Consider the following 15,219-nt stretch of genomic DNA (forward strand, 5'->3'; position numbering starts at 1 on the left):
TCACAACGAAACCTTTCAATCACTTTCAAATCTGCTAATATAACTGTGGCAGTCGTGTCTGAAAGTGACACAGTCGTAGCGTGGCCCACAATTCTAACATTATCACAATAACTATGAGCAATATTCAAATTGTGAAACACAGATTTACATTTCCATGCACTGTGCAGTCATGATATGCAAATTAAAAATGGCAGAAGTATGTATTTGTTTATTAGGTGCTTGCATGTTATGAGCATTTGTTTATGCTTATTGACGGTTTCAATGGGAAGGTTTGACAAATAGTTGTGCAACATTTATTATTTGGATTGTGGCTTTTGTATTTGTGTTGTGGCTTTCAAAATGTGTGGTATGACTTTTGTTATTTATGTTGTAGCTTTTGTATTTGTGTTGGCCCATTAATATTTGTGCTGTTGGTTTTACATTGTGACCTCTTCTGGGCCACATGGATCATTTTCAATGAGCCAAACAAGGTTTTTATTTTTCATCAACTAAATAATTGTCTTACTCACTCGGTTATTGTTTTTTTTTTTTTTAAGGAACATCTAAACATAGCTCCAAAGCTGCACAGCTGGTCGGCATGAGTGATGACTAATGGTAGATAGTTTGGTAATGAAGGGTTTGGATGTGTGCACACATTCCAAAATCACGTCTGCTGTTTATTTAAAAAAAAATTATATATCTGATGTTTGAATAGCAAAAGATATATTGGAAAGAGAATAATCAAAGTGTTAAAGATTGCTGCATGTGAGGGGACAGGCAGACTCTCGTGAACTGATGCATTTCACATTCCGACTTTAATGTGCACACAAATTCAATCACTTTTATCAGCAGCTGCTAAAATAGGCCGAACAAATTGCAGAAATTTCATGCAGATCGAGCCAAGACACCAACAGTTGCGATTAAAGGCTTTTTTTTTCTCTCAGTCTCATAGTTTTTAAATTGCAGACAGAATCACGGTACACGCCGGTGTATGTCTGCGATTTAGAGATCGCTCACGCCAGCCGGAGCTCCCGCAGCACGAGGGCGACGCACAAATTGAAGCGGTGCGCCTTCCCCACATGATGGATTTCACCGCGGAGCTACTGGAAGGCTCAGACGTGTGAGCACAGGCCCACCGGAGGGGGGGGGGGGGGAGGGGCCCTTGAGGTTTCTCTCTCCAACTTTATCAGAGTAAACATCTGGTGGGCCTCTTGCAAATGGAAGTTTATTGTTGAGGGGCAAATAATGCTTCAGCCAAGGGCTGGTGAACTTTGTCTAATTTAGATAAGAAATGAGCTCATTACTCTCCGGTGACTGGGATGAATTGAGACAGATTAAGAAGGAGAGACATTCGTAAGATACCATGTCGTTGCTTGGTATGGTATAATCTTTTGGGAATATACTGTTGATGCTATATTGAATTTGAGCCAAGAAGAACAAACCGTATAGCGAGTGAGGGTATCATTTTCCACTTAAATCACTTTTCTAAACGTGCTTCCAAATGTTTGCTTGGTATTTTTGGCAGTCTGGGCCATAATTTCATTAATTTCTCGACTTACAGGGTGTCCTTGTGTAATCAAATGCATGTCAAACCGCGCAAACCACCCTCCGATTGGCGCATGAATTACATAGTGGAATGTATTTTTTATTGCCGTCCTGTTGCAGCTTGACTGGGCTCAGTGTGACCTCGGAGTCGAATAAAAGCATCCTCAGTCCCCAGACAGCACGCGGCACATTCAGACTTTTGTTTATGGCGGTGGAGCAGAGAGCAGGATCGCGGGGTTTTCAGCTAAACACCTCGTGTGTTTAAGTCTCAACAAAGCCGAGAGCGCAGACCGAAGTGATCCGCTGCGCTCGGGGCAGCGGGGAGGCTTTGAACCGAGCCGTCCAGCTCACTCATTAGTCACCAGGTGGTGAAACCCGGGCGTCTCTTCAAAGCGCCGCAAATACGTGACGCACCGTCTAAAAACACACGTTTTAGGGATTCTCCTTCCAGCACAAGGTGATATTAAATATTTTGCTCCGATCAAAGCAGACTGTCTGATGACAGAGTCTGCATCGAGGTGAGCACGCCAGCGACTCCACGCTGTTCTTTGTGTTTCTTGTGTCTTCGAGACCCGTCCAATTATTATGCGCTGACCTCGCCAGAGTCACCCGGGGTGATGGAAGAGTGTGCAGAGCAATGCTGGAGGCCCAGCTGTTAGTCCCTGCATGCCCTCCAGCCGTGACATTTAGCAGATGTCACACTAGCTGGGAGAGTTTTGCTATTTTTCTTATTCTTTTTGGTATCTTCCAGAATGTCATGCCTAGACAGCCATCTGTGTCCCTGTATGCGGCTGCAGATACAAGCTTCATTTTTAAATGACCTTTTTTTTACTTGAGCGCAAGCCAGCAAGTGTTTTTAGATTCATCAGCCTCACAAATCAGGAGGTGCAGTTAAAAAAACACACAGCACACAGTCACTTAGGGTCCGGGTCTAATTTTTTCTGCAAATTTACCCTTGAATCAATGTTTGAACAATGAGTATTTCAATATTTGTATATTTTGGAAGTGTGTTCTTATTCACTTTAAAAGCTTTATGAATCTCTGCCATGATGGCAGATTGTTTTCCTTCAGATGAATATCACAAGTAAAGATTAGAACATAGTTTTAAAAATGGTTTCAATGCAGACAAAGGAATTCATTTGGCTTGTAATCTTTCACATGCTTCTGCCTTTGTGGTTGCAGAACATCGATGCATCTTTAGAATAACTGTAGAGCCGTGTCACTCATGTAAGAACAAGGTTGAAGAAAAAGTTGGGTGGTTTCTTTGGATGGCTGGATTTATTTCTGTAATTGAAAGTTCTCCAAAAATATTTATAATTTTGGTCAGATCTGCAATCCTGCAGACCCTAACCCTTTTAAAATATCCATTTCAAACTCGTAATTTGCAGTTTTCAAGTATTTTGAGGATGATTAAGTTCTTGCAAATACATATTTTTTTCACAGGGCACATTGGAGATCATAATATGAAAGCAGCAGAACCAGGCACATCTGAACTCCCACAAATTTATCATATACCACTTAAGTCTTATTCTGATCAATTATATCTCCTTTAGTGATACCTGCCCTGGATTAAGCAGGTAAATTACCACTTGCTTGGTACTCCGGTTTACTCTTGTTTTCAGAATTTTCCCCTAGAATATAGTCTGTATTCATGACACCTTCTTTTCAAGCAACATGAAGAAGTCTGATTTACATTTGAGTAAGTTTCAACGCCACATGCAGATAGAAGGTGGCTCAGCCCAGAAACACACTGTAAATGTAAAAAAGGGCTAAAATCTGTTAGAGCAATCGGATTTTCTTACTCCCACATGCTCCACAATGTTAGAAATGTCCGTCTTTGACTGTAAAATATTTTGAATAGTTTGGCCTTGAAGTAGTGAAACGCTTTGTTTGTCCCCCGAGCAGGGGCCTGAGCCTCCAGAAGGGGTTACTGTGTCTGTGTACTTACATTTGACCTCCAATGCTACAGTTTTGTCCAAGTAACAGCAGATGCTCCTGCATCCATTGTCCCGCACCAACAGCCCTGATCTAACACTGTGCTCGGCCATGCTGCCCTCCCCTCTAACCTCCACCCTTCCTTCTCCACGCTGTTACCTGACGTCTTGTTTCCCCCCCCCTCCTCTAGAAGACAGTGGAGTCACCCTCCTGCAACTGATTGGAGATCCTCCTCCAGATGAGATCACGCAGGTCTACGGTCCGGACAACTCTCCGGGTTACGTCTTCGGCCCGGACGCCAACACGGGTCAGCTGGCTCGCGCCCACTTCCCGAGCCCGTTCTACAGAAACTTTGCCCTCATTTTCCACGTCAAGCCCACCACTGACCGGGGCGGCGTCATCTTCGCCATCACCGACGCCTCCCAACAGACCATATACGTGGGCGTCAAACTGTCCGCCGTGTCCGGGGGCAAACAGAACGTCATCCTGTACTACACGGAGCCCGACTCGCAGCAGTCCTTCCAAGCGGCTAGTTTCTCCGTGTCGTCCCTGAGGGACATCTGGACCCGTTTCGCTATCGCGGTGAGGGATGACAAGGTGATGTTCTACTTCAACTGCGGCACAGACCCTCGAGTGGTGAACATCGAGAGGTCGCCTGATGACATGGAGCTGGAAGGAGGCGCGGGACTCTTCGTCGGGCAAGCTGGAGGGGCAGATCCAGACAAGTTCCTGGTGAGTATTCAGACTTTCACTCTTTTAATAAAGCTGAAGTTCACGCTTCAACAATTGTCTAATCAAGTGATTCCCACCCTTTTTCTTGAGGGACTAAATTGTTTTGCCATTGCAAACCTAGAAAACCCTTGATGGAACCTCACAACACACTATATATGAAATCCAGTTTCTTTGCTATATTCAAGTCGTACATTTTGTTTGAACAGCTCATTTGACCTGATTGTTGAAAATGGCCTTACTTTAATCCTAAACTACTATCGACATTACCTCATTATCGTCATCATCTGTAAAGTCTGAGAATAATTGGAAGATCTCCGAGTTGTGATGTGCTGAACTTCTCGCCTGGTGTTGACTTAAGCACGCTCACAGTAGGTCACCCAAGACTACAGCTGTCGAGAAAACATTCAACACACAGACTGATAGGGCAAGAAAACTGGATATTCTGCTTCAGATTACTTCAAAAGCCAAAATAAATAATAACATACAATGTTAGCAATGAACAATTTGTTATTTAAAGGAATACAGAACGGTACAGCAATGCTTTGCTCATACACATATTTTATATGTGATTGTTTATACAGCAGCATGTTTAGGAAAGATTTGGGGAAACATTCAAGGAATCCAAGTCATTTCGTCGTTTCATATTTTGGGAGTGGATTATGAAACATTTTGGCTTTAGTCTCCAAATGCTTTGGTTCTTGAGTCTCAAAATTTGACAATGTTGTGGGAACTCATCTCACTTCACAGACGAGTCCATCTGAATTGGCCTTCAAATTTAACTTGAGTTCCTGCACCACGAAAAAACTTGGCTCACGTATCTTCATATTTTTTATTACTGTTTGGAGACAGTTGTTTATTTTGTTGTAAACCACTTAGCAACACGGCTTCACAGTTGTTCTTTTTTGGGGGATTTCATTGCACAAACTTGTCCAGGGTATTCCTGGAGGTTTAATGTCCCGACGGGAAAGGCTTTCCTAAACTCCTTATATAAATATGAAACTAACTTTTTTTTACTCGCTGGCCATTTGCTGGTTGTTGACCAAAGCACAGCTTCGAGGCTCCCGAGGTCTTGTGAATATAACGTTCCCTGATCAAATTGAGACTTGGAAAGCTTTTTGGCCCTCAAATGTTTACATTAAGTCTTTATTAAGTGGATATTCCATCTTGGATCAGTATTTGTTGAGTGGCTGTCCCATTCTCTTATTATACATACCCACAAAGTACTTTTAAGAGATTTACTGTGACAAACTAAAGTACTTGGATACAAAAAAAATTAAAAAAAGACTTGCGACACACCAGCGAGATGTTGTATGGAAAAGGCAAACAAGGCCTGCAAAGCTGAGGCGCAACCATTACAAATGTGCATTGAGTTAGGGTTAAAATGTCAAAGAGCCATTTATCTTCAAAGTTCTCTTAAAAAATCCATTTGACTTCTTTCTTAGGACATAAATGTGTCCCGGCGAGTCGACTTCAAATAGCTCCGCAGCAGCGGGACCACCTCCACTTGCACAGCTAATGGCCCTTTGATAAGCAGGAAGATAGCATTCATGCTATCAGTGCGAGTATCCTGTGTGGGAACATGTATCAGATGGTGCGTTTGAGGCACAGATAGTGGCACTTCACAGACACGCACTAAAACTGGAGACATCAATAGCCCCTCTGATTTTGTGGAATGGGGGGTAATTCCCTCACAAATACTAGGGAAAACCTGGCAGCGCGATCAGAGATAAGCTTCCATATTTGCATCCTGGCACTGGAACATCGTCTGCGTAGGTGTGGGAGAGCAAGTGCCGCTCTGACATGATTATATGTATCGTCAAGCATCAAACCACCGTGTTCGTGTTTTTGCGACAGGGCGTGATCGGGGAGCTGAGGGTGGTGGGAGACCCCCGTGCTGCTGAGAGGCTCTGTGAAGAGGATGAGGATGACTCGGACATGGTGAGTGACACTGCGCCGCACTTTGGAGATAACCGACGAAAGGTAACAGGAGTGTTGTGTTATGGCTACATTGAGATAGAAAGATGAAAAGGCACCTAATGGTGAGCCTGTGAACATTTTGCATTGCTTGTTTCGACATTAAACATATATGTTCAAGCTTCTTTGGACTCCAAGTATAGAGCAGAAGTAAAAAACAGAACAGTCCACAGTAAAGTTGGAGAATCTTTTGTCAGATCCTGAATAACACATTTGCATAAACATGGGTTTAAATGCCGTTTTTACAGTTTTATGAAGTTTTGCAACCCATTCAATGACTTCAACATGAACCTGTTGCCTATAGGTTTGACATTTTTATTGAAATATTCCAGAATAATATTTTTCTTTATGCTCAGAAGCAGTAATACAATGTGACGATGTTTAATGTCAAGTACTTGCAAGGATATTAGAAAAAAAACACACACACCATGCAAGGTCTTGTTCAGTATTACAATCCCGAAAATCAAAATTTCCTCTGGAAATTGTCGTGGGTCTGTCAGGCCTTTGGTCAATCACTGACTGAATAGTGGCATTGTAGGCTGTAGTGAACAGTGTGTCCTGTCAATTAGCCTCATGCTTCAGCTCTCAAGGGTAATTATGTGTCCTTTCCACGTCTGAGGAGCACATGAAACCGAGCAGCTGACATGAGTCTGGTCATGTTACTGGTGTTTGTCAAGAAAAATGTCAGTAATTGTTCAATTATTATATTGTATATTAGCATGTAAGGTACACAATTCTTTTTTGTACCCAGAGAATGAGGCAACCAGCCACTAGGGGGTGATAGAGACATTGTATCGTCAGTTTTCCTGTAAAGAAGCGTAATGTCTATTTTCTTGCTCATCTTTATTAGCCATGTAGAAGTTTTCTCTCTCGCAAATCCCAACACACTATTATCTTACTTACCATTAGCTAAACAAATATTTCCCCATCCGTCCGTCGGTCCACAGCCATTTAATATTTGCTGGTGGTTTATGGGTTATTCAAAATAATGTCACAGGGCTAACCCAGCCAGAACAAATTAAAGATGTTTTAAAGTGAAGATGGATGACTTGGCAGGCTGGTTGGTTGGTTGGTTGGGTAACTGATTGATTGGTTTATTGAATGGGTTGATTGATTTGCTGATCGAATGGTTGGATGGCTGCTTCCTTGGTTGATTGGGTAACTGATTGATTGGTTTATAGAATGGTTGCATGGTTCGTTGGATCGTTAATCAAATAGCTGATTGAAAGGTTGGTTGGTTCATTCATGTTTTTAATAAAGGAAAGTGCTCATCCTACTCGCTTGAGTGAGGAAATACGGTGAAAGCTCTGGGCTGAACAGCCTAATGGTGCTTTGTTGAAGTGAAAAGACATTGTGAAATATTTTTTATCTATGAGGTGATTGACACTTAATGTAACTTTCTTATTTCTTATGAAAATACAAAATGCTTAAACATGCAGCCTGTCAACTGGTAACATTACAAAGCGTTGGTAAAAAAAAATAGTGAGACACGTCATGAACACGTCACTTGGCTGCGTCCCTCACTCCCTCCAGTAAATGTGTAACTCTGCTGACCCTGACCACCCACAAGCAAACACAGGTGCCCCGCTGCAGCCCACCAGCAGCACTAACTGTTACTTAGTCAAACATCCACAGCTGCCCTGCTCGCTCAAACCACCAAAACTGTGCCCTTACTGACAGAATAAAGTTTACTGCTCGTTGTCGTCAATTCTTCAGATGTTGTTTGGATTAGATGGGGAAAATCACAGGTTTCCCATTTCAGGATGTGCCTTTTATCTCAAATGATAACCTGACAGCTGTTTTCCCACTTCAGACGACACATGAAAGACACTCGTACGGGGAGAAAACTGAAATTTTGTAAGAGTTTAGTGTTGCAGACCTGCTTACTTTGAATTTATACAAAGAGAAGTGGAGCGTCTGACTTGGTGACGGAATGCAGAGTGTTGACATCCTGGCAGTTAAAGGGACCAGGTCAACAGGGTGGAATTAAAAACAGATTTACAGCAGTCGATTAGATCGAAACAAGTAAAATAAGTAGAGCCCAGGCTATGCTGTTTATTCAGTCACTGATAGATCTAATGAAATCCCTTTTTTAAATCATCAACTTTCTCTACAGCTGACTGAAATTTGACCTTTGAGATTCCCAGACAATTAATGTGCAGGTTCTCAGGTTTATAATTGCAAAAAACCAAGCGGAACCTTCTGTGGACCATAAAATGAAGTGTAAACTGTGTGTTTGGTCTCCTCAGGCTTCCGGGGAAGGAAGCGGCTACGGGCAAAGCAGACCCTCAAGACCAGAAGTGGAGAAACACAGATGGACGGTGAGACTCTGACTGGACATGGATGTTTTCTTTCCTTCATTGTTTAAGGCTGCATTGACGGTTTTCAGCCTTCCCTCTGCCTTCACTGTTATGATTCATCTGCCATCCTCAACATTCACTCGTTTACTGACGCCACTTTGCTTTGCATTCTGCAGATTTTCTGCGACTGTTACGACTGGGTCTCTTCTTTTTTGTTGTTGATTTAATTAGCTTTAAAAATCTGGGAACAATAATGTTGAAGAACTCTTATGTGACCTGGAACAATGAGAGCATCGTCAAATCAAATGTCCGGGACCTGCACAAACCGGGTCCCTGAAGTACGACGTTTAATGTCATATTGATGTGATGTGACGGCATTTCAAATCTAAGACAGGCTCCTTTTAGTCATGGAATAAATCTAAATAAATAAATAAATAAATAAATAAATAAATAAATAAATAAATGGTGCAACTTTATAAAATTTCAACTTGTTGCGTTGGCCTTGATTCTCTGCGTTTCCGTTGCAGGACTGATTGTGGGCCTGTCAGGTCTTTGTTCAATCGATAACACAAGGGTAACTTTGTAAGCTGTAATCACTGTTACGTCCAGTCAATTAGACTAATACTATAGCTTTCAGGAGCAATTATAGATTCCTTTCATGTCCCGGGAGCCCATGCAACCAACTATTGAACATCAGTTTGGTTCAATTAGATTTGGTTTGTCGATTTCCAACAAGATTCAGTTTTTCGTTCTTTCTTCTTCTTTCATTTTTTCCAATCTACATAAGACAGCAGAAGGAATGAATCAAACACACTTTGTGGCCTCGCTCCCACCAGACCAGTTTCCCTGATTGACAGGGGGTGCAAAAAAAAAGAAAAAAGAATGAGCCTCCACAAAACTGGGCCATCACGGTGTTGGATACCCCATTGGCGTCTCGGGTTACTCAATTTAAGTGAACGACCACTCATGCATCCATAAAGATTAAAAACTGCTGAGAGGACATCTGGAGGTTTGAGCTGCTTCTGTCTCATACGTCTGGGGACAAAGAGTTTCTACATATAGAATTTCCTCCCGGCAGGCTGGAAAAGAAAGGACCTGGTAAAGGTAAAGCATTGTCGAAGGTTAGAGACCGAGTCCAGCCGAAACGACTGTTCCTTTGGTTCCAGCCAAGTCCGAAAGAGCCTTGAAAACTAATCTGCACAGGAGGTGATGGGTGTTTACTTAAATGAGACTAAAGCTTTGTTTCCAAGCCAGAAAGAATAAGAAAGATTGATTGTCTTTATAATGAAGCCACACACACACATGCACAACGATATGCTATAAACAGTAACAATGGCGAGAACGCGGACATTTGTGTGGACGGGGTTGGATTGCTATTCGTTATTAAGAACAAAACTGCATTCAAAGCCATTGAGCTGCTGGGGAGTGCTGGACTATGCTGGTTCCTGCTTCATCATTCTCCAGGAAATCAATTTTATTAAAGTCACACAAAGGCAGAAATTGTAAATCAGTCCCATGATGGAAATATATACATTAACAAACATAGAAACACACAGACCCCCCAAAACACTACGAAAGTTTGGCATTTTCACTCGTAAAAGATGAAATCAGCACCTCAACTTTTTTTTTCTTTTTTTTTTTTTTTTGCAGTCAACCTCTCAATCCGTTCCATCATCCCTCATTTCGTCAATCACTCAATCTCCGGGCCCATCCGGCCTCCCCCTCCTCCTATCTGCTCTCTGTCTCTCTCACACTCCAGCACAATCAGACGCCCACTCACACCTTCCCACCCCTGGAAGAGCTCAGCCTTCGACGGCATGCCGCGGAGCTCGCGTGCACTCCCACTCTCAATTATAGTGCCGGGGTAGAGAAACCAGATGTCAATTTGGACTCGATCTGATCCAGGCCAGAATCCCCCTCCCACCCCGCCTCAAGGCTTTTGTTATTCTGAATGGTTTCTCAATCAACAGCACACAGGAACAGGAACCGACGGAGGTGGAAAAACAGGGATGCAGGGAGGGGGGGGAGATGGGGTGATTCCAGTCGGAAGTCTCCTGTCCACCCCCTCCTTTTCGATGCCACGCGGTTTTACAAGGGGGCATTTTCCATATGCTTACTAGGTGATTATTACCATTGTGTAATACTCAACGTAATGCAACAGAAAACAGCTGGAATATAATACCCACCTGCTTTTTTTTTTTTTTTTTTTTCTTTCTTTTTCACCCCCACCCCTCCGAACTGAGACGAGATCTGTTCGCACAAAGTATAACTTAGACCCTACACACTTGTCCTACCGCTGCAATTACGAGGCAAGTCCGGGCAAAGGAGGAAAGTCAGAGAGGGAGAGTCGGAGAAGTGAGACTTTCCATTTTGTCATCCTGGAATTTGTGGTGATAGACGGCAGAGCGAGTCGGTCATGCTTGGTAGAATCAATCAGAATCGTTCAGGGAGAGGAAATAGGAGACGAACCGCAAGAGTAACCCTTTAACCCAAACTCTTACCATTCACCCTCACCGCCAAGGAAACCTCGCTACTCATGCAGACGACAGCCACTTACTTAAAGACAAATTATTGGAAATGATTATTTAATTCAACCCATCCAAACCCCAAGTATTCACGCATTTTATTCTTAGATGACGCGTGTGGAAAAGACAACAATCACAAAGAATCTTATACCGGATGCCTCTTATTATTTACACTGTGTAAGCAGAGTCAGTCAAATAAATCACAATATTTGATTTAAAAGCAGATTAATTCAAGATGTATGCTAATTAGTAACAATTCACTGAAGTATAAGATAAAAATCATCAGTTTTCTCAGAGGAAATGTGCAGCAGTGAAGGATTATAAGGCCGTATTTGCTTTGCGCTGCCTGCATGTCCACTGGATTGAGCACACTTTTGATGTGGAATTTGCATCTTCAGCAGGAGCACGATAACTGTCAGCATGATACACGGTCAAATTTAACGTCAATTTTCTTTTTTTTTTTAAGAGACCTGTTACAGTCATTTCTGCAGTTTAAAACCCGAGATTCCTTCCTGACGCATTACTCTGACATCTGGTTCACTCATTGTTTCAAACATTGGCCTCCTTGAATAGGAAACAACAGACACACTGTTCCACAATTACTCTCTATTGATAATGGATTACAGTTACAGGTTACTCCTTTAAAAAGTAGAGGACTTACCGCAGAAGTAGTGACTGTGGAAAGTAACTGGGATTACTTTTGTTTCCGTTTGTTATGCCTGGTTTTTTTTTAGCTGCTAGCACTGAACGATTCGCTCAGGAGTTACAACGGTTTCTGTCAGGAAGATGCTCTATAATCTTGACATTAAAGCTTCTCGCGGAAAAAACCCCAAAAGATTAACAAACTAATGACAACAGGGAAACAGCAACAAAAGCTAAAATAAACTATAAAACTTTCTCACAGGTCCTTATAAAGGGAAACTTTGAGTGATGCTAATGCTAAAGCTAACAGGTGGCTCAGACCGAGGTGTCAGTTTTCATCTGTTCTCGTGTACTTTTGTTTGTGCAATTTTACAAGTAAAAATGTGTTGTTACCCATTTATGCAGCAACGTTTTGCACAGAGAATAATACACTATAAACAGTGGCAAGTACACGGATATCACTATGTCCGTAAGTTATGCAGGAGCAGCGTTTTCCAAAAGTTGCGTTTTCCCTTGTTTACACAGTAAACGGGGCCATTGGACCCTTTTAAAGCAAATTCTAGCTGTTTTGCTAATAAAGTATAAAACTGAGCTGAGTCGAGTGTCTTACAGTTTCCCTGCAGTGTTTCCAAGATCTCAAAGTTTTTCTGCTGAAATGCTTTCATGTGACTATTCTTGTGTGTGTTTTTTTTTTTTAAAGTCAGAATTCCATTTGTTGTTGATTAACGAATTGGCCAAACAGCTGGATTGTTTTTCCACTTCATCCTCAGGCCAACCAAACAAACCACAAAGAAGAAAAAAAAAAAGAAAATAAAAACAAAAAAAAAGAAAATCAGCATTTCCTCTGTAATAACTCAGAGGGAGTGTGCTGAAACACAAACCAACCAAAGCGATCCACCTCTTCACTGCTTGAGGTGGAATAAGCTGCATACCTGCTCTCAGATCGGCGAGGTCGTGTGGTTCAAATCAATCAACGCTGCGTTCTGAGGATATGAGCCTCCCGCCCATCACCCACAACTATGATGGATGTTCGGAGGAGTGTTCTTTTATCACTTTTAATGCACACATCGACTCGGAGGAGTCAGCGCTCCGGCTGAATTCCCAGCATAGCCGGCGCGGAGCAACACAGCGTGGGGGGAAATAAAAGTGGTTAATGATCACATAGGGATAACTCTGGCACCTCTGACCCCCCCCCCCCCCCACACACACACACACACACACCACACACACACTCCCCATTCTTCTGCCCTGCTGAATTCCACAGGTGACAATTTGGGTGTGTCGCCCGGTGAAGAATGAGCTAACGGAGGCGGAGTTATTTGCATTATTTCCTTTCTCTTTCCCCCCCTGAAGGCTCAGTCAGGAACAGGAGTGAACCCCCCCCCCCGCGCACACACACACACACACACACACACACACACACACACACACACACACACACACACACACACACACACACACACACACACACACACACACACACACACACACACACACACACACACACACACACACACACACACACACACACACACACACACACACACACACACACACACACCTCACCCCCCTGTACTTTGATTGTTCCTGCTGCTCTGGTGACTGGAGGCTGGCCTGCCTCTAGTCAAAGCTTTCCCACAAACACACCTACTTAAAAGGGCCAAGCAGCGCTATTCGGCCACTTTTCATGTCCGCAGTTCTTTCCACAATGGAAATTTGACGCTGGACGTATCGAGGGAGTCGTTCAAACTTGGAAACAAATTGTTTAGTTTTGTTTATCGCGTGTTTCATTGTTTGATGTTTCGACATGGCTTGGGAAAATTGTGTGTTTATAAAACTCCGATCTGGTTTTGCCAACTCGAACATGACGCATTCGGCTCACTTGAAACACGACCTGCTTACATATCTGTGTCAAACCGAACAGTCTGAGCCACCGTGGGCCGTCCATCATTTCAACTACTCTCAACAGTCTCATAAGCCAAAAAGGATTTTTTTTTTTCTTTTTTAATTTGTGATTAAAGTTGCAGTACTTCCACGTTTGAGCACTAGGTGGCAGTAGTGAGTTCAGGGATAGTTTGTTTTTTAGTTGTGATTATCAAGAGCTTCGGTTTCTCTTACGTTTTATATTCAATCCTACATTTTTCTTTCTGAACTGAAGTTTGCAAGTTCGAATCCCACATCACACATCAGCTCCTTGGAGTGCCCAATGTGACTGCACCTTAGAATCCCACAAATAGGATGAATAAATGTGGAAAGAATTGACAAGGGGATTAATAAAGTATGATTACTTTAGTATTAGCTGGTTAACTACAGTACGGATGGCACAATATGAAAACACCAATGTTTGTGACATCAGGATTGTTTTAGTAGCTTATTTTTTAAGACTCTTTCAAGTAAAAAACATATTACATGGTACCGTACTTCCTAGACTATGAGTGTTTCTGCATGACTGTAGGATCATCCTGTTGTCAAACACTGACATCTAGTGGTCCCAGATGGTATGTATCGATATATTCTGATAGTAAAGTCACTTAACAAGCCAAACCCACAAACAAGTCTGGAAAGTACGGTACCTCTAAAAAACTTTTTTATGTGACTGTTTGCATTTATTCATGACATTATAATACTATTCAGAAAAAGACTTTTCTATAGATTTTAGTATTTTTAAGATCTTTTGTGAGATGTAGTTTAAAAGTTAGTCTCTATTCTTAGTTTTTCTTTAATTTCATCTTTCCGTTTTTATTATGACAATGTTTTCTTTAGTTTGCATTCGGACACTTTTATTCCTTTTATATTTATGAGGTTTTTACATAATATTTGTCCATATTTTCTCCTTGTTCTTGATTATTCCACTTTTTTTCTTGAGTTTTTGAAACTTTTTGAAATTCTTAATAGTTTGAACAACTCAAAATGTGCTATAATACCACAAACAAAAGGAAATGTGTGCTTGAATACGTTGTCAAACACTCCCAGTGATTAACCTGTTTAACCTTCAGCCTGATCGTGGTGCTGAAGTGGAAGCTGAAGAAGCTATATTGAAGTCTGTGCAGATTCAAGCATGAGAAATCTGAGGCCGATTAACACATAAATGGCAATTACTGCCTAAAAAAACAGTTTGCCAACAAAAGGAAGACTTTAGTTTTCCCGGCTCTCTGGCTCAACATGCACAGGTTTCCAGGTTGGCAAAGTATCCTGTTGAGCTTTGGCTGTATGGTCCGAAAACAATAATGTGGATGAATGGGAAAACAGTCCCGTGTGAAGCAGACCTGTTTGAGATCAATGTTTAAAAAGGCAGCTTGTTTTCCTCTTTATACTTCATGTGCATTTTCTGTGAAATGTGCTTTAAATGTACAGCGGTAAGATCCACTTTACATTCTAATAATGCCTCTTTTTTTTCTTTGTTACACGCAGACAGCTGCACCACCCTCTCAGCCCATCCAGCAGCCGCCGCTGATCAGGAAGGAGGAGACATGTGAGTTCACCCACATACAGATGACTTCCCTTCACTGTATTCACAAACACGGTCTTATAAAAGTGAAATCTTACAGGCAAATACTGGAAAGTAAGAGGTCATCTGTTGGACGTAA

The 15,219-nt window shown here is 42.1% G+C and overlaps 1 protein-coding gene across 4 annotated transcripts in view; it reads left to right on the forward strand.

Moving 5' to 3' along the window:
- Positions 1 to 15,219, forward strand: part of col18a1a (collagen type XVIII alpha 1 chain a) — an 86,983-nt gene that overhangs the window by 52,197 nt on the left and 19,567 nt on the right. For 3 of the 4 annotated variants that reach the window (XM_080478079.1, XM_080478077.1, XM_080478078.1), the window contains 4 exons: positions 3,650 to 4,191; positions 6,046 to 6,129; positions 8,415 to 8,486; positions 15,044 to 15,104. In XM_080478079.1, the coding sequence (XP_080334205.1) occupies positions 3,650 to 4,191; positions 6,046 to 6,129; positions 8,415 to 8,486; positions 15,044 to 15,104 (759 nt within the window). The remainder of the gene's footprint in view (positions 1 to 3,649; positions 4,192 to 6,045; positions 6,130 to 8,414; positions 8,487 to 15,043; positions 15,105 to 15,219) is intronic. The other variant, XM_080478080.1, reaches the window with a different exon arrangement.

This window comes from Lipophrys pholis (assembly GCF_963383615.2).
Source record: "Lipophrys pholis genome assembly, chromosome: 13".
Taxonomy (NCBI): Eukaryota; Metazoa; Chordata; class Actinopteri; order Blenniiformes; family Blenniidae; genus Lipophrys; species Lipophrys pholis.